The following is a 21,075-nucleotide window of genomic DNA, read 5'->3' as shown; positions in this document are numbered from 1 at the left end:
TTTCTAGCAAATACACTTTCATTAAAACATTTTTAGTAAGTGTTATTTCCTACTACTCCTACATGATACTTGAGCTGGAAAAATACAGCATGCACTTTTGAGTCAACAGCTAGCAGAATTAGAATTAATTCAATCAATTAGAATTGTATTAGAATAGTATTACAACGCCTGGAAAATTGCAGCCAAGACAGAACTTACATTGTATTAGATACCATACAAACATGTTCAGTTCAAAGTCAGTACAGTGCCTTCCCTTATATCACACTAAAAATTCAACTGAGTATGTCAAAGATTCTGACAGAACCTGAAGGGGATATTTGAGAGATTGTACAAAATCTCATGTTTTCACAATAGCTTGATTATCTTCCAATCAGGAAAAAGCACTAATTCTTTAAAAACAAACAAGCTAGCAAGAAACCTCACTTACCCTTTACTAGGTGCATCTTTGCATACTTTAGAACACAGCACATAACAGGAATGAAAAAAACAAAAAACTCAAACCCCAAAACAGACGAAAGAGGGCTACATAAGTCATTCAATGAGCTTCTTCCAGAAAAACCAGGCTGCAAATCTGCATGACAAATTGAAGCTGACTGTTATCCCTTTCTGATATTTGAACCCAGTAAAATATCAAAATTTGAGATTTTAAGAAGGGATAATTATTTGCATTTAACACTTAGTTCTCTTTTTATAGAGGAAAAACATGAACATTGAGCTGTAATACTAACTCTTCACAGACATCTGAACCATGCATTGTGTGCTGTTAAGACAAACATCAGATGTGACCTGTTGTAATTTTTCAGATGCTAAAGAAAGTAAGGCTTTTTAAAAGCTTATGTTACATAAGTTCATGAGCAGCAGAACTAAGCACCTGGTTTTCAGGGTTCAGAAGTCCTGAACACATCCCTTCAAATGACCCATTTCTATCTCAACCCACTAACAGGATACTATAGCTTTCTCCCACACCTCATGCAGCAGCAAGTGTTGATGCTGCTTTGATTTACACCTGAACTAGCCCGGTGGATGCTCTGTGTCAGAAAAGGAAGGGGAAGTACACTAATACAGTAAGCACCAAACTTAGGTATGAAGACAGCAATCGCTCTGCTAATCAATTAATTCAAAAGTTTCAGGGGCAGCAGGAACAGCTGTACAGGTAAATCATACAAAGATTAGTTTTTCAGAAAACAGGATAAAAAATTAGCAAGCAGCAAACATAATAAAGAGTGGTATTTCAGTAGGTCACAGAACATGATACTGACAACTCTTTTGAATGTTGCCAGTTTTCATCATTTGCTAGTCTTAAGACTTTCCCTCCATATCTTTTCCACCCTCCAGACTGGAGGTTAGGGGAAAAGGCAGGGAAGCAAATTGGACATGACCTTCCTACAAGACAAGACAAAGCTTAGCACCTGAGCTGGAATTGCCACCACTTCCATGTGACCTGGAAGAAGGAAATCAAGGAATTGCTGCTCAATTCACCCTCTCAAAACAACAGAAGCTTTGGTGAGACAGTTGTAATAGCCACCCTTTGCCTCCTCCAACTAACGGCACAGCTTGCACAGGCCTTATATGACTTCAATCAGTCTAGTTTCTGCCAGTTTCCTGAACAGAACATTAGTCCTGTTCTGCCAGAAAAAGCTGTATTTGTAGATGAGAGAAATGCATGAGCAAGTAGAAAAAGGAACTTGTGCATTCCTAGACAAGTTTTCCCACACCAAAATTTAGACTTATTTTGGAACACATAAAGTTATTTAGGAATAATTATTCCTGAAAAGTTGCTTGCACAGGTACAAACTGCACTCATATAGTCCAGGTACTCATTCCAGCAAAACAGAGTGATAAACAACATAGTGTAAAAAATACAGTGAGAACTTTGCTTAGATTAAGCTTGTGTGAAAAACACAACCAAAGTTAGGTTTCTTTATGCTTACCTGCAGCAGTGCTTAGGCGGGTGTTAAACAAGGGCAACAGATAATTATTAGAATCAGCCACATATTGCTCCTCCTGAATTACTGCAGAGCCTGGTTTTCAAGACCCTGGGAGAACACTAACCTAACTCAGAAATGGACTCAGGATTAAACAACAATCATGCTACATGATTACTAGAACTCTGCCACTAGTATTTTTAAAGTGAAAACAGCGCACACTGAACAATCAAGCCAAGCATTTACACAAACAGTTTTGAACAGATCTCGCTTGGGGAAATGTAAGCTTTGAGTTACAAGTTCAGATGACTTGTTCCAAACTCAAGAAAGACAAGACATCTTTAACAAGCTCACAAAATCTTTGAAGATCGTACCTCTGTCTCTTGTTTTCTTTTCCATGGAGCGAAGAGTCTAGTAGTTTGATCAGAACCAACACTGATGATAAATTCTCCTTCTGGATCCCACTTCACATCCTCTACAGTGTTAAAATGTCCTGAAATCACAACTTCTGGAGTCCATTCTTTCTATTGAAGTCACCAAAGAAGTAAAGAGTTTTCAAGTGACTGATTAGCATATCCTAACCAAAATAGAAGTATCAATGTCCTTATTAAGAAAGCAAAAAAAAAAGTCATTTGAAAATTGCAGATTATTAGAACTCAGTGTCTGAAGAGACACAAATACTGTTTTATTGCTCTAGCTTAAAAGAAACATCTTACTGGTTCAGCTGCCACTTCTGAGCAAAGCACAACCACAACGGAGTTCAGACTAATCTACTGACTTTATGGTTCCCACAGAGAAGCAACCAGCTTTAGAGACTGGCAGACTGCAATCTCCCTTCTTTGCAGAAGCCTCCTACAGAATTTTATATTCAGAGTAGGACTATTTCAATAATTAATTTTAAATTGTACTGGTACACTTTCCTATTAACAACAGAAAATACTTCAAGTGACATGTAAGTCATTCTTTTAAGTACTACTACTAATAAAAACCCAGCATACCTTATTAACTGTAGCCTGTTTCCAAAGGTGTAGTGCTCCATGAAAAGCATGAGCAATTATCATTGAACCATCTGGACTAAACTGGCAGTCAAAAAATCCAAGGGTATTGCCACCCACTTCACCTACCCGTACCTGAATGAACGATCAGAAGTGAAATATACATGAAAAGAGCCTTCCATTCATATAAACTCATCCTAATCTTATGAGGTGAAAATTAAGCTGTAAGCAAGAGTTCGTATTACACACAAAAATACATTTAAAGAATATTTTAATTGCAAAGTTAAGCACTAAAATATGGGCATTCAAGCTGCGTACCACTTTAACTGAGCCTCCCTTCATAAACATCTCAGGATAAGATCTTGCTCAATCCCCCAAGATAAAGAAAACAGTACAGTAAATGAGATACAGTACAGTATTTATGTGTTTCAGTCCAGCTTGTTGGATGCAACAGTTACCTGTCATCTGTTGCCTTGCTACTGCTCTGTTGCACAAAATGGAAAAATGGTCCAAAGAAACAATAGTTTCCAGTTACTCTTCCCCCCAATTAATTTCCAAGATTCACTACCTTATTTCCACTTCCCTGTTTCTCCATGAATCCCTGCAATTTGCTCCACATTCCTTCTGTGGCCTCTGTTTTGTGCTTCCCTTGTGATTTTGCATGTATGTATGCACACACACACATATACCTCATAGTTGCTCTAGTGCTCTTCCAAGGTTTTAATTACATTAAAAGATTATTGAAGTTACATTTTCAGGTTTTATTCAAGAGATAAGACCACAATTCCTTTCAAGCTGAACTCTTTAAAAATTCCCCCATTATTATACTGTTGCTTTTAAGATCACAATGAAATTAATTGATACCTCATTCTAAATGGCAGTGTGGACTAGTACGTCCATTTTATTTATTACCACTCATCCAAAAAAATCCCATCCATAAGGAAGTGACTTTCATATGCAATGCTAGAGGCAGAATTCTAGTCTCGCCTCTGAGGAGGGGAATGATTTTGTGAAGACTTCTTGTTTATTGTATCAAAATGGGAGAGAGAAAACAGGATATTTACCTTGCGCCCTTCCTCCCTGCAGGCTTTCAGCTCAGCTACCCTCCCCTCAATGCAAAAGTGATTGTTGCAGTTAAACATGTCTGATTTGAACTGCAAACTGCACATCTGAGGTCTAAACAATGCAAACAGAAAGTTGAAAGGAAGAATAAAAACTTGCAACAAGCTTTACTGCACAACCCATTTTTAGAAGCTTGCAAATAAAGCCACAACTAAGCATTATAACTAGGGACAACAAATGGCATCTCTATGTGATCACCCTACTATGAACTAATTTCTACTTCAAGTAGAAAGGCACAAGAACCTTTCAATGGAACAGGGGTAAATTAAATACGCTACTGTAATTCTCTCTTTTTCACCCGAGAGGATTAGAACTTTCTTTGTGACGGGAAAGATCATAAACAATGGTTGGCATAACCCAACACAAAAAAATTCAGCCAAAACACTGCAGTTTTGAAAAGCAGGTCAACTGAAAACAAAGGCATCTACCGAATCACTAGATAAATCTAGTTGTACTACCTGTTTATTTAGGATGATCCACATTAGAACTGTGTTCAAAATACTACAGTGAAATGCAAGCATCCAGCTCAAATGGAAGAAAAACCTAATGACACAGCCCATGAACAAGTTACTGTGAGTAAAACCAGGCTTGTGAATTGCCTGTCAGCTGCTCTGTGGTATATGCTTGAATGCACACTCCCACAAGGATTAATTACAAATAATTCAGGAGGGTTTCTTCCTCTTCTCACCAGCAGTACACAGCGTGTTACCTGGCCTGCTATACTATGAATGACTGTTAAGCACAGACTCCCCTTAGAATCTCCCTGCTGTGGTAATAAGAGAGCACAGAAGCAATAAAAATCATACTGTATCACATAATTTTTGGAAAATATAATTTTACTCACAACATGGCATCAGAAGGAGTATTTTTGCAAGAAAATGCTTTTGTCTTTCCCAGCATTTTACAGAGTTTCTCTTCTCTACAGTACACAGATGATGCTGGAAACACAACTTGAACACAGTACGTATTGTGAGAAAGACTGACACTTACCTGTTCCAACCAGACTCCAGATTCCTTATCAGGTTCCCATACGATCACAGTTTTGTCCATTGATGCAGACAATATCCTCATTGGTTGTTGCATGCTGCCATCTACAGTACAAGGAAAATGATTACCCTACAACCTACGCAAATGCTTCCTAAAAGAATTGGGTCATTTTGAAATCCAGACACGCTAAGAAAATTGTTCAGCATCAGAGATGTGCAATGCAGTACTTAAATGCCAGACTTAAGAGGCTCTACGTTCTTGCCAGGCGTTCATTAGGAGGTATTGTATTTTTCAGCCATAATCTCACAAAGGAAATGTAAAACACATACATGAGAACAACCATATTCTACTGTTTATTCAGTCCAAATTGATATTGAAACAAATGTAACTTGGAGGAAAAGCCAGGGCTTCAAGGACTGCACAGCAGCTCTCACTTCTATTCCTCAAATAAATTTTGATGAGAGAGATTGTTTTGTTTTAAACTGTAAATCTATGCCAGTATTCACTGGGCCTTTTCCAAATTAAGTGTTAGGTTCACTACAGACCTCAAAAGACTGTAGCACCTTGTAATACATACAGTAGTACGGACTGCTCCCCAAAATGCAGGGAAACACTCCAGACAACCAGCCAACACAGCCAGAACCGGGAAGAGGGAACTGGTTCATCACCCAGTTGCAAAACCTGTAGAACCACTGAGGAACCTTTCTTGAGAATAGAGATATTGGTGGGCATCTCATGAGGTGGTATCTCATGTCAGCACCAGACCTTCTACCTTCTGCACTGAGAATACGTCTCTCAGATCGATCTGCCTCTACTGAAGAAAAGAAATCTATTTTGGAGAACCCAAGACTGAGCAGGCCATGGAACACAAGCAGCTGCACACATGCAGAAGCATGATGTAAGATACCTGGAAAAAATCATGGTTTAAAGGACAGTTTTTCAAATTGCAGTGCAAGACTTAATATGTCTATATTGTGCCTAAACATTGCTTTAATTGTCTTTTATTAGTGTCTAAAAAAAAGCCACCAAAGTTAAAGAACAGGTAGTTAAGCCAATATTTCTAAAACAAGTCCTGTGTCTTTCACTACAGGTATTTTGACATTCTAATTGCACTCTACCGTTCAAGTACTGTATATACACTGGCAAAGCTGTGCTTTGCACTGGTGAAGTCACCTGCCATCAGTAACACTAAAACATCTCCCAAATAAAGGCACCTTTGCCAATACAAATACACAAGAGCATTCTGATTGTGCAAGTATGTCAAATCAAGAATCTCCTTCCCTTATATGCCAGGCAGACACACACCAGCAGATCAGTACTGCAAACCAGGCTGTCAGGATATACAGATTTAGAAAGGTAAAGACTTGAGCAAAATGCAAAATTAAACTGTAAATAAGTTTTTTCAATTAAAGCCTGCATTAATGTCCTAAAGCTACATGCCAGAGAAAACATACTCAAGGAATCCCTGGCACGTCATATTACTGCACAGAAGACTGAAGATTAATCTTCTGAATGTTGCTATTTGTTCCTTTCTGCTCCAAGAGAGGACTGCTCTTGGGTTAATGCTTACCTTCCGAAGAACAGACATTTCAAATACATGTATGAAGGTAAACTATTAGAGCTACTAATTCATACGGATTAAACAAACTAATTTGTATTCCATAAACAACAAATCCATTACAATAAAAACTGTACAGCTTAGTTATTTTATTTCATTCATTAAAGAAAACATGAGTAAAGGGGAATAGAATATCCTTTTACTTATAAAACATTATTTGCAGAATTAAAACATTTTCATAGACCACGGTGACAAGAGAACATGCAAACACAATATGAAGACATATGACTTAATTAACCGCTAAGTGGTATCTTTTTACCTTTGGAAAATGAGGGTTGCCAGTGAACTGCATACACCCAGTTTTCATGACCAGCCAACACCGATTCCAAAGTAATTGCATATGTTGTATCAGTATCTACCACAAATCAAAGAAAACCACATTTCTTTCAAAAAGCCAAGAAAGACCAGGTCATTTCTGGTATCTTCAGTGAAAAAAAAATCAACCACTTCCATCATCCACCAATATCTCAACAGCCTATTGACACTGAACAAGCCCCTTGAAAACCTACTTTACCACAAGTCCTCAGTACCAGACCGATGCTAATAGGTCAGCCTGTTGCCTCAGAGTGGCATCACAGAATTCCTGGAGAACTTTCAAGCAGTTTTGAAATAAATGCTCTGACATTAGCTCTACCCATACTCTTAAGCACATTTACATCTCCAAATGACTGTAAATACAAGCATTAAAATACTACAAAGAGCAAATCCAGGTTTGCAGCAAGTATCACGAGCACTTTTTAGAAATAACATCATACAAACTTCATTATATTACCTAAGTTGCCTAATAATCTACCCCACGTCAGCATTGTGAGCCTCTGATATTACAGTGCTCAAACAGTATAATAACCATAAAAAGCCTGCACATAGTTATCTGTTCTCTCCAGTACTGTCCTAAGGTTTAAGTAATAGTAGCACCTCTTAATGCATTTAATTTGAAAGAAAATTAAAGGTATACTATTAAACTGGAGGAGAACTGCACAACAGCTTACCTCCCACAGACAAATGTATCTCCCTTGTACTGCATTTGGTGTATGTGTAACAATACTTGTTGATACTAAGCTCTCACTGCTTTACCACTTTTTGTAACACATCATTAACTTTACATAGTCAACGTTTTAAAACAAAAACTACACTTTTTCTAACACCTGAATAAAACCAATGCAGTCAAACTGGTCTAGTAATCTTTCAATGCAAGCAACAAACCAAATTAGATGGTAACCACCCTGTTAGGTTCCCTGAAACCATAAACAAATACACGAGTGAAGAGTTGTGTGCAAGAATCTTACAGCTGTTACCTACTTTTGACAGTAAAAAAATTCTCTTTCAACCTTATGGAATCATCTTCAGTTTCTGGAAGTTGCTTTGATTTTGTACACACTTTCCAAATTCTTATCAAACAATCCTGAGCACAGCTTGCTAAGAAAAGGTCTTCACCTATTTGGTTTAAAAAAAATTAAAAAAAATCATTAGAGCCACGTTTTCATTGCTTCTTTATTGCAATCACTGCCATGACTAACATACCATATTTTCAAACATGCACTACAGCATTACCCTAATTTTTCCTATTGTACACAGTATCATAAACTGCTGTTTTATTTTAACATCAACTCACACTACTATTTCAAACTCTCTGCTAGTTTATAACCCACTGACTATGCACATTTCTCTATTTATAAGACATGGAAGACATGATAAATACTGTAGATATTGTATATATACTTCCCTACTACTTGTGGCCTTTGCTTTCAAAATTCTGACAGCCTCAATACTCTTCAAAAACTCATGTCCTCCTTTTCTTTCTTCAGGATTGTAGCATCCTCTAATTCCTTCTATTTTATTTTTGGCATTGCTAGAACTTTTTGATTAGGTAATATCTGAATAAGTCCTCTTCTTAATCTCCTATTACTTAGAAAGGGGTGGGGAGAAGAAAGTACTATTTTTCCCTCTTTCCGCACCTTTGAAAAAGCAGCTAACTCTTCCTCATTCAGATACAGACATTTGCATATTGAAAACTCCTATTAATTTGCATTTAGGTACCAGTCAGGTAAACATACTTGAAGTGAGCAAGACAAAATGACGTATGTGAGTGTTTCATATCAAACTAACTGTAGCCATAATTTTGGTAACTAAATGTAACTGTAGTATAGGTTCAACAATTCTTAATGTTTTAACAGCACACAAAGTTCTATCTTGATTTTTAATATTTGTACCAGCATCTCAGAAAAAAAAAATAAATCACAAAGTTGGAAGGATAAAACAGTAGTACTGTCATTAAACCAGTATTTCACTTTACTAATCCTTCATACTGACCACAGACTGCCCATTCAACACCTCTTATCCAATCTTCGTGGCCAGGGAGTATTAATGTTTTCTGAAACTGAATAGAAATTCCTGTTATATCATAGATATGCACTTAAATTACCACACACATCAACAATAAGCCTTGGATTTTCAAGTCTTTTATATTTACAGGTTCTATTATTTGAAACTGGAAAAATAAGTTGCAACTAAGGATCGTAATTTATTGATGTATTCTGAATAGGCCTTTTGAGTTTTGCCACCACTGGGTAAACATGTATCACATTACGGCACTTCCCGTATATGGGCAGGAAAGAATGAGAACTCAAGGTGCTCACCTTCAAGAGGCTACAGTCTCTCTATGACACAGACTAAATTTTTAAATTTATCAGACTTATAATGGTACACAAAGAATAACATCCTGCAAACATGACATGGTAAGCAATTTCTATTACATGTGTGAAGTGGATGCAACTGCAGATGATATGGAAAATTAATATGGGTAAAATCCAATGTAAAAAGAGGAGATGTTTTGGAATTATTTCATTCATTATTTCAAAAATACTATTTCAAAAGCATATTATATTTGTAATATAATACTATTAATAAGAAGTATTTATGGGGCTAGAAATATTCTGTGTTTCTTAAGTTTATCGACTAAGTTTCCAAGAAGATACACATCAAGAACTGTTACCTGCTGATGGAAAACTGTATGAACACAGGCTCAAAAACACAGGAATGTAAACAAGTCTGGATTCCCTTTTAAGAATTTTCATTAGTAGTATATTTACATTTGTAACATATATAATATTGCCATTTTATTTTGATTCAATTAAGATACAAGTGTTTACTTGTATTTATTAAGCATTTAAACAATTTCTATTTTTCTTTGCCCAGAAAAAGCCCAACTTCCATGACACTTTTTGATCCCAAGTTGACTTAAAATGTCTGAAATAACCACTGCAGTTAAAATGTTAGTGTAGTTTAGTATGAATACCACATTTTTTCTGGCATTATATTCTGCTAAATCCCTTACCTAGGCCTACTAAGAGTTAAGATTAAATGACAGCCTCTGCTATCAGCACAAGTCTGCAAGGAGGTCTCTTTCCCTTTGGGGGAGGGGGCAAAAAAAAGCACCTTTCTCATTGTGTTGCTGCTCTTTCTCAAAATACCTTTGGCTTCAGAAGAGGTGGTGAGCAACAGTAACTCACTCAAAGAAAAAACCTGTATGAGTATGAAAAAAACCATACTCACTGATCAGTGTTTCTCTCTTTGGCACAACATCCCTGATATTCTCCAAAATTCCCTCCCCACCAAACAACGTCGCTGAGCTTCTCATTCTACATTTGCAGTCTTCATTTATCACAGAGATCATTCTGTAACATCACCAGAGTAGCTTAATAGAGACTTCCAAATCAGAAAGTTTTGGTTTTAAGCATGTGTTCTCACAGCCACCTAAGCCTCATTTTGCTAGTCACTCCTGCACTCAACAAAACTTTTGGATGTGGCGTTCCAGATAGACATTTATGTTAAAGACCCAACTGGTTACGTGTAAATAAAGGCAGGAACAGCCAGGAAGCAAAATCAAATAGTGACCTAAAGGTTTTTCTGAAGACTACATGTTTCCAGTAAGACATTAAAAATATATATTTTTAGCAATTAATATTTCAGATAAGAAATAAAACACCTATATATTCGTTCATTTACACAACCTCTGACATAATGCTCTGTATTTTACACTCACCAAGGTTAGTTGGTAAATTTATTCCCAACTGAAAGATTGGTTCAGGCTGAACTGTTGTTAACATTCTTGTCTTTTATGATTCCTTTCATGTTAAACAGTGTGCATTTCTCCTGAAACTTGACTTTAATATTAATCTAAACACACACATCTAATCATTTTCCCATTTTTAACTTCAAGGTGTTGGTTTGCTTTTTTCAAAAAACATTACCCTCATCCTCTCACATCAAAGAGAACTATTAAGAAAAGCAGACATTTGTTTTGTCTTTAGAGTAAAACTAATCACTTTGAGCTTATCAATACCACCCCAGGTTTCCAAGTCATTTCCCAAATAGGCTTTTAGGCTCTACTTCACCTTAAGTCAAGCATGCAGCTCTTTTGTGCTATAGAACAAGCATTTGCTCAAGATTTTCAACATACTGTTTTCCATAAAAATAAAGATTGTCCACTGAAGCTAAGCAAGGAGCAGTGTTGCTGTTATGTCTTCTGCTTGGCCTTTTTTTTTTTTTTGTATGTTTTTGCCATTTTCTTTGTCTCTCGGTATCACACATTCAGTTTCTTCAGATGTATTCTGTTCTAAAACTACATCAATTTAAAGCTTCTTGCAGACACACATGGTCATCATTTTTAGATGATACAGTCAAAATTTTTATTATTGTCTAGGTTATATTTAGAAGTATTTTGACCTGTCATTCTTTTGTTTCTATTTTCTGCTATTTTTCCTTCTCTATTTCAGTTTTCCCCTTGGTCCTCACTGAATACCTAAGAAGTTACAGTACCAACAGTTAAATTTAACAAAACCTCATGGTCCAACTCACTTACTTCACAGGCTTACCCATGCCTTTTAACTAATTTCTGAACATTTTTGCATAGCAGCAATCTGGTCTTTTTTCCTTTAGGCAAAAAATAAAGCTGTTTTGTAGGTAGCAGAACTAATGAAGCCAGGTTCTCTGTGGATATGCCCAGCACACTCTGAGCAACTAACTCTGCCCACACACTGGGTATACGTCCTTCAGGACCAGGCTGATAGTATCGTTCGGCAAATTTGGCAACAGAGGTCTTCTCAGTTTTTCTCTACTGGACACTATTCAGTTGTTATCTCATTGAATTAGAAAAAGCCTGAATTATCTTTAAGTGTGCCACTTACCAATTAGGCCAAATTATTTGGGGGAAACACAGTCAAACATGCACCACAAAATCTCACAGAAAACAAGCTCAACATAGAAAAATTTTGGTTTAAAGCTCTATTTTGATCCTGTGGTTTACTTACTTCACCTCCATAAGCCTGTAGTATCTCAAGCAGGAAGACATGTAACAGTTTCTGAAAGATTTTCCCCTAGGTGCTTTTATTAATCAATACCCTCTTTCAAGAACTCAGAAAAGCAAAAAGCCCATTTTCTCTCTACTGCTCAGCACAGTAAAGGACCTATGGGTAGAAAGTCTTAATAAGGATTTGAAGCCTGCCCACTCAACTTCCAAAACCAAGCCAGGTTTTATGAATAAATGTATTTCAACTGTAAAATCAATAAGTTTATCAAAAGGCTGCCTGAATCAGTTAACTGAAGATGCCTCATCCTCCTCCCTCAAGAGTATAACAGTGTCCTCCAAGTTTCATTAGAATGTCCCATTATGAACTTACATTCTACTACTTTTTTAGGATGTTAACTAAAAGAAGTTTCCAAGAATCACAATTATCAGGACAGAGCTACAGACTTTCACCACTGACGGAATGACAGAGAAGTTTAGATTCTAATTACTCTTCTGTGACAAGTTCTAGTAAAAAATAGCAGGGTAACAGTATCACTTCCTTCAAATACTTTTAAAAGGTACTACAGAAGCCATAATAAAAAGGTGTCAGCAGATGTGAGAGAACCTGACTAAAAAAAAGAGAATCTCCCTTTAACAGCTAGGAAGAAATTTATGTCAGAAAGCTTACAAGAACGTTTCATTCTGTTAATAGCTGTAATACACTACACAGGCACTTCCACATGGATTCCACATGGAATCAAATTTGGGCTCTTCTCTTTAAGGTCTGTACAGTCTACTCAGTTAAAAGAGGTGTTCTGGAAAATTAAGATAGACACCAACCAGAAGTCCCACCTCATTTGAAAAAGAGACTCTGAAGAGACCAATTCTGCCATGACAGCTGGTGAAAATACTTCCTAAAATTGAAGGCGTGAAAAATAACAAATGTAAAGTAAGAGTAAATTCCTTGTCCCTTGTATGAATAAAGTCTCCTACCTCCAGAAAAAAGACAGCACCATAAACACGCTTACAAAGCTGAAGATGGATCTTGCTCTTTCCAGCTACCTTCCCTTATCCTCCACAGACTGACTGCATTTAGGAATGGCTAAGAATGCCGTTATACTCAGAAGTTTGGTCAACAACTGAAAAATAAGTTACATATATCTTAATATTTTTGGCAGTCAAACTGCATATTATACGTTAATCTGAACAATACAAGAAAACAAGTTCCAGATTTCGAACAAGGAAAATCAGCTGCACAGACCCCGAGATAAAAGTCTTTCTTTAGCACACTGAGAATCACGAGTGGCATTCTGCCATTGCTAATTCCCAGAGAACGTCATTAAACTGATTTAACTCATGAGCTGGGATGGGAGGGGGAGGCAAAAAAAAAAAGCTAAGAAAGCAACCATTCTTAGTGGTCAAGAAATCAACAAACAGAGCAGATAAAGGATGAAGTATTTACTTTATTGACAACAAAAAATCTTATTATTGTATAAGGCAACATAAACAGGCAAAATTATCCATAAAGTAGCTTTTCTCTCTCTCAAAACGCAAAGACGAGTATCTATTCATTAATCTCCAAGGGGACTGTGTCTGAACAAATCCAGAAGAGTAAGTGGTTCCTACACATGTCAGTTTCAATGGGGGTTCCTGAATGGTAGTTCATTGGTGAACTGGGAAGTGTTTGGGGTTTGAAGTTTTTGTCTAAGGGAGTGCTAGACAGAAAGAAGTAACATTGACTTCTGTTTTGGAAAACAGTCATTCAACACATGCTTTAGAGTCTAACAAAACTTCTGAACAGATGCAAGAAAGGACAGAATCTCTTTCTATTGCTCCAAAGGAATATTTATCTGTACAAAACAACTAAAGATTGCCAGCTTCCAAATAATACGTGAAAAGTGTGTGCGCTTTCAGAAGACCAGATACTCCTTCAAATACTTCTTTTGCCATTCAGAAGCATTCACCACCAAGGGCTTACTTAGCAAGAAACATGTAATTTCAGATAGAAATCGTATCACTTATAAGAATTTGTAGACTAGAATTAACATAATTTCTGTATGAACCATTCAATGCATAGATACTCAATGAAGAATGACAGTCATAGCTGGTTTATATCATTGGGAATAGAAACACAAGCTATATTCACACAGGGATAAAGTAAGAAAGACTAACTTCTATGAACTGAATTCAACTTCAACATTCTGTATGTGCACTTCATCACTACTCAGAAAAATGGATGAACTATTTGAACAGAGGCAGTTGTATGTGATGGCTATCTAGAGACAGACAGTAGTTATTGAAAAAGCTCAAAAAATATTCAGCAGCACATACAAAAAGAAAGGAAGTAGAAGAACTGAGTAATGTTGTGAGCAAGAGACAAGATCTGTAATTACCTGACTATTCTGCTGTATAAACAAACTTATTTTGCAGTCATCACCACCACAAGCCAGTATTGGTACTGGAAAGGAAAAAAGAAATAAGTCTTCACTACTCAGGTTACAAACTCTAATATTCTAGGATATAAAAAAATTATATAAACTGTATAAAAATCAATATAGTATCAATAAACATATTAATAGACTGATAAGCATAACACTTTTTATGTTTTCTCAGTTAGACACCTAATACCGTTTGAAACAAACTAGTATCTCAAGAACACAAAATTCAGAAGTTACTTTGGCACATAAAGAATATCTAGAAACTACTCTTTAGCATCTTAAATATTTCCTTCAAGTTCACATATCTGTAGGAAGTTCCAAGTATTAGAGATTTTTTATTAATTATTTTATTGGCATCAACAGGCATTTGTTCTAAATACAAAAAGAGCAAGAAGCAAAAGAAATACTCTGAACTAATACAGTTCAAGTCCCTAAATTAACTGAAACACATATACAGATGGAATTAGCATAATTATTATACAGCAAATAAGACAGACAGACCAAAAAAGTCAGACAGACCAACACCCACTGTACGCAATGATATGAAAGCAATTAACTTTATTATACACACACTCAAGTCTGGAGTAGTAATTTACTTTGTCCAGCTATCTAGAAAAGTGTGCAAAAAAAGGTAAGTCAATTGAATCAAACCAGACAAAGTTATGTCTAAGGACAAAACCAGAGAAGTGTATTACTTCATCTCTCCCACAGAAGATGACAGGGAAGAACAGCTGACCCTTACTCCACTCTTTCTGGGTCATAAGGTTGAAGTAGTACTGCTAGGGACTGAAATTGTAAAATGAAAATGAGTTAATTACAGAATTATGAAAAAATAAGTTATCAGGGCTAGACATCTGCACTTCTCAAGTCTGGGTAGGAAAAAAAACAACTAGCTTTCACTAAAATCAGCTACTTCATTTTTTAAAAAAAGCCATCACTTTATAGAGATAATTTTATTTTTACTATGGATAGACCAAAAAACAACTTGAGTATTTATAAGTTTATGCTCTATACTAACTTCCTCGTTCTGCTCGTACCAAATCTGCGCCTAGTTATCTGCTGTTCCTCTCACATGTTAAGTCACATTTCATATTCTTACACCTTCACCACTTGCTGCTTCGCTCTAGCCTTTAAGTCACTTTTCACCTCCATCCCCTCCTTGCTTTGCCAAAAAGGACTGCTTTGGACTGGAGGCAGCGAACTGTTTTGAAAGAAAACCTGGTCTTCAGGTCCACAGAAGTTGGGCAAGAGTGAGGTTTTCTTCCACAAACTACAATACAATGTATGTTCTTGGAGCTGGTATCCTTTCCCGAGAAATACATTTTATGGGCCACTATACTATTTACACACTTACTCAATGGAATAAAAGTTTGACTAATAAAAGCAAGAAGAAAATTATGATCTAGTTGCTGTATCAGACAAACGCAAATACTTTCACTCAAAAAGTCCTATCAACAAATATATAACTGGCAAAAACAGACTAGTATATAGTTTTTCACAAATGCTCTAGAGTATTAGAATTTGGATCTGATTGAGATATAGTCCTGCAAAGGAAAATGGAAAAAAATAGTTGGAAACTGTGGTCCAATTGCAATGGGTAGAGTGGGATCAGCAGAGCTTTTTAAATTTTGCCCATGCTTTTTTGATGTGTTGCAAATCTGTTCTGAGGATACAATTCTTACTGTCAGAGGCCAGGCTACGGTACCCCTATTATCCAGGTGGTAGGAAGAATCACAGTACGTGACAGAAGAGCTGATCAAGATCTGTAAAATAGTAAATCCTATTCCCAGCATTTTAGAAGCAGAGTTTCTGCAGACACGGCAAGGCAAAAAGCAACCAAACAGTATGAAGCTCTTCTTCAAGACACAGAAAACAACTGCAAAGAAACTTTAACTAAGAGGCTGCCAGTAAAGTGCTTAAGCTACCCTCCAGCTGCAAATAACAGTTCAGGATTTTATCAAGTCTATTGGCTTTCTCCTTTTGACTTCTTCATAAAAAATGGTGCTTTTTTTTCCCCCCCCTATCATTTATTTCCAAGGACAATCTTAAAAAACTAGGTATCATGAACTTCAGTGTCTTTTGAAAGTTAAAGCATCCATTACGTACGAATCAATTCGCAATGTGAGTTTTAAATTTCTTTGCTTGGTGAAATTAGAGGTTACTGTATATGCTTCTAGTTCAGTAGTTTACAACTTTCAGAAAGTAAATATGTATTTAGTTCCTGACTTAAGAACTGAAGATTGACCTCAAGAGAAAAGCTTCTTTAAATTTTAATACAGCTGCCAACACAGCCTTCATAAAGATTTCAGAGCAACTCCTAGTTATCCCAGATCATTTTCCCCTGAGGCTCATTAAAATTCCAAATTGCCATCACAGATTAATATTTCTGACAAAATGATCAACAGTGAGATTTTTAATAATACATTTTAAGATATTTTATTTAGATTTCCAAATTAACATACTCCTCTGTACAAAAAAACAATTCAGTTATATGGATTACTATGTCAGGTTTAAGGCGAAAACACAGAACATGGCTATGCTGTATTAAAAGCTCCCTTATAGATTTCTAGGGGAAACATTTCTAATTATATATTTATGGTTCAAAATCTAAACTGTTCCTCAACAATTTCACCAGCACAGATCATTCATACTGGAACAGGCATTAAAACCATAATGTATAGGTTTTAAAAACTCTATACAAAACCTACACAAGTAATAACTTACTTGAAAATAATTTTAGCTCTTCAGAAAAGTAAAGTATTCTTTTTCAGGTTATGAGCGCTGTGTTGGTTTGCATAAGTAACTTGAATTGGGATGGGAAGAGGCCAGAAGGAAGGACTGTCCTGTTCCGAATGCAACTTTAAGCAACGCTGAGTTTTGGGGACTCAGAGATTTTCACAGCAAAACAAAACGCTTGCTACTCCAACATGTAAAGAAGTTCAAGCACTCCAATCAATTTTGTTTACAGAACCATTTAGTTTTAAGAATTAATACGATAATCTTCATTTAAGGTGTTTCCAAAATGAATGGTCACTTCTCTTATATAAAACGTGATTCCAACATTAAACAGATGCAGATGTAACAGAGCGTTACAGTGAGAATTTCTTGCCTGTACAGTATCATAAATGAAAAAAAATAATCTATTGCTTTGCAATACGAATTTTATACTCAAACCAGCACAGCAGATAAACTTTACTTGTAACAAAAATTCACGCTGAAGGTAGTGATTTTAATTTACCCTCAAGCTTTTTAACTTCAGCTCAACTACCACCTGTTAGTATATTTACAGGAAAAATAGAGAGAGAGGTTTAAAGTTCCTTAGTGGTGAAGATGCTGCTTTCGATATCAAGCACACTCTGGAAACGGACATTAGCATTTCCAAATAACACAACACATCTTGTTAGAGCTTTTATATCTCCCATAATTATCGTAAACTGAAGAATAAAATAAGCTTCTGTGTAACTGCTCTGAAGGCATACATTCAAAGAACACACCAATGTGGAACACATGCAGTGAATAGCTGAAAGCTAGATACAGTTAAGAAGCCTCAGTACTTGGCCTCTTGGGAGCCTGGCGTTGCTCCACCCAGATGAAAGGCTGTAATGATACTTAAACACAAACCAAATTCAACATATGTATCTGGCTTGAGGATACATTTGGGTTGGGTGGGGGGGTGGAGTGTGTGCAGACTTTTACGTATTTTCGACAGAAGAACGTGTCTGTGGCAGGCTACAATATCTGAACACTTCTGTTAATAGAAAACTATACAAACTATACTGAACAGGTTAAACTTGTTCAGCATCTCATTTTTTTCACATTGAAGAACAAACCGGAGATAAACACTGCTTGTTAATCTGCAATTTTTTGATGCAGGCCTGCAGATTCTTTTCCTGGATCTTGCCCTTCAATCCAAACAAGAACATATGCAGCAGCACCACAAGGAATGTGTGAAACTAACAGCATCATCCCATCCCGTTCACTTATAGTCCTGTTACCCTCCTTTTAAGCTCTCTGTCTCAAAAGTTTAAAGCACTCCATTTTGAGCACCATTTTGAAGACACTGTAATCAGCCAGTATTTTTCTAATTGCTAAGAAGAGTTCAGTGAAAATCTTTAGACAGAATCACCAGCTTAGGCTGGTTCCATAGAAAACAAGAAATATGGCACAAGCATCTGGAGTCAGTCAAATGAAAAATCTATTTGGGGCATTTCTTCGATTTTACATTTGCTGCATTGATATTCAGTATGTGCAGCTGTACTTACCATTGCTGCCAGGCAAGAAGGATAAGCAGACATCCATAACAAATCCATTTCCAAACTGCAGAATTTCAATGCATTTAGCTGGAAAACAAGAACAGACAGTGTTGATCTCATTCATCGTTAAGTATTACAGTTACACTGTCATTTCCTCCTACATTATGTAGTTAAAATTTCCCATTCAATTTTATTTTAAGGAGCTGAAAAACTACTGCCTTTTTTAGAAGCCTAAACAGCAACGTTGTCTTCTGCGGGGCCACAGAAATTCATCCAGCATTAGCCGAGTTGAAAGATAAGTCACTGTTCTCTGCTGAGTACTGAAAGTTGTACAGCTTCACTGTGGTAACACATTCAGAAGTGGCAAATACTGCAAAGTATATCCTGTGGCAACAGCATACACTACACAAGAAGCTAAATCCATTGCCACAAGAGCAGATAGAGGGATAAGCAAAAACCTGCAAACACCCCTGAAATCCTAGGAGTGGTTAAACTGGTAAGCCATCAGGACCAGAGTAACCAGCAGGAGAGCAGAAAAACCCTCAACAGAAGCAGAATTGATCCAGACAAAAAGGAAAGGACAGGACTTCATAGTGTTCTTTGGGAGCATGAGAAATGCCTTCCACAACATTGGACTGAAGACTGGCAACTCCCATCTACTTCCCTCATGTAGGGAGGACAATGTGAAATCGTAGAATCATAGAATAGCTTGGTTCCAAGGGACCTTAAAGATCCTCAAGTACACCAGATAAGGAAGAAAGTAACTTGAGACATGCAGTCAGTACAACTCAACTAGCAAGTAACACTTCAAATATAGATTATCCTCCCTATTTATTTTCTTAGGTATTTCAAAGAGCTGTTCTCCCATGTGTCTATGGCAAGGGTCTAGTTCACCGGAAGGTCAAGATCCTATTATTCCAAAATTAATTTGACTCAGGTCAATAGTAACAGACAAATTACTAGTTTAATCTCACTTTTCTAATGCCAGCATTAATCGTTTTACCAAGTAATTTTACTTCACACACACATACTTCTAGTCTGCCCCCATGTTACAGGCCAAAATGATGGTTTAGATTACCAGATTCTGAGTACATATTAAAAAGAAACACCTAAATTAGCCAACACATCACTAATGAAAAGCAAAGAAAAATCACTCTGCAGAACAAATCTGACTCAAAGCTGTTAAACTAGTATAACCTTCAGCTTCCAAAAAGCAATACAACGGTTTGATGTATCAAAGTCTGAAGAGAAATCAATGTAGCTCCATTAAAAGATGTTAGTATTTAGCCAAGTACTTCAATGGGTATTCATCATTCATCATTTTTATTAAGTAAGATATTGTCCCTATTAAAAAAGAAAAGTTACCTTCTGAACCATGCCGAGACCAGATTCTCACAGTAGAGTCAGAAGCTGCAGAAGCTATTAACAGATTTAAATCAGGTTCATCTGACTGGTAGACAGCATCCACAGCACAAACAGCTTCAGCATGGCCTTTGAGAGGAATGCTTTTCACAAGCTAAACACATCAGAAAGTTTTACACTTTTAAATTCCAGTAACTTAGCCCAGTGAATTTTTAAAGCCATTTTAAGAAAGAAAAACAAAATTAATACTGGAAATAAGTTGTATACCTGCGATGGCAAAGCATCTGCCAAGCTATGCTTAAGCCACAGCATATTCTAGGAAAACACAGAGAAGCGATACAGCAGTAATGAGTATTAGCTTGATAAAATTTTGTTCAAAGTTGAACAGAATTAAATGTTCCTGTGTACACTGTACAGACCTCACTATTGTTTGAGGAAAGCTGGAAATAGTACAGAAGTTAGGAAGAGCAGCTTTCCTCCCTTTTTTCCTTCTTTTGCCCCTCACTGTAAGGAACATCTCATAAAGGTTTGGATAACTTCAGTGAAGTAGACAGCGCAGACAACACAATGGAATAAGTAGCAGCTACAGCAGATCCAGCAGCAGTTTCTTAGTGTGTTCTTGGAAATCAAAACAGCTTTTTCCTCATTTAAAATACCGCCATGAAAAAGCAAAAAAATCTAAATTTAGACTTAAGTACCTAATTTCTTAATGAATGAATACAGGTGATTCCATTTGTAATCTGCTCCTCAAATACAAAGAGCAAAATAAGAAGCTTTTAATTCTGTGACCAGAAGTCATCCAGCATTTATCCAAATTTTGTTATAAAGGCATTTGACATATCTTTGCAAAATATAGCCTGACAAGCCCCAGTAAGAACTTTGGTTGGTCTGATACAGAACTTTGCCTGTTTTTAAGAATTTATACTAGTCTAGAACTGTCATTAAAATGTGCGCATTTAGCTACATTCCTTTTCAAAGACTGCCATAAGGCTGTGCATCACATCAGCAGCAAAGGTTAATAAAGAAATCTGAAAGTTATTTAGAATAACTACATAAGCAGTTACAATAGATCAGGATAAGAAATTACT

The 21,075-nt window shown here is 36.5% G+C and overlaps 1 protein-coding gene across 2 annotated transcripts in view; it reads right to left on the bottom strand.

Moving 5' to 3' along the window:
• ELP2 (elongator acetyltransferase complex subunit 2) overlaps positions 1-21,075 on the bottom strand; it is a 55,488-nt gene that overhangs the window by 22,241 nt on the left and 12,172 nt on the right. For both annotated transcript variants that reach the window (XM_080378583.1, XM_080378582.1), the window contains exons 4-12: positions 19,991-20,141; positions 18,635-18,712; positions 14,328-14,392; positions 8,958-9,024; positions 7,947-8,081; positions 6,907-7,002; positions 5,033-5,133; positions 2,924-3,055; positions 2,300-2,449 (exon numbers count right to left, since the gene is read on the bottom strand). In XM_080378583.1, the coding sequence (XP_080234709.1) occupies positions 2,300-2,449; positions 2,924-3,055; positions 5,033-5,133; positions 6,907-7,002; positions 7,947-8,081; positions 8,958-9,024; positions 14,328-14,392; positions 18,635-18,712; positions 19,991-20,141 (975 nt within the window). The remainder of the gene's footprint in view (positions 1-2,299; positions 2,450-2,923; positions 3,056-5,032; positions 5,134-6,906; positions 7,003-7,946; positions 8,082-8,957; positions 9,025-14,327; positions 14,393-18,634; positions 18,713-19,990; positions 20,142-21,075) is intronic.

Source organism: Falco punctatus, assembly GCF_963210335.1.
Source record: "Falco punctatus genome assembly, chromosome: 3".
In the NCBI taxonomy this organism is placed as follows: Eukaryota; Metazoa; Chordata; class Aves; order Falconiformes; family Falconidae; genus Falco; species Falco punctatus.
This window is presented reverse-complemented; position numbering and strand designations above follow the sequence as displayed.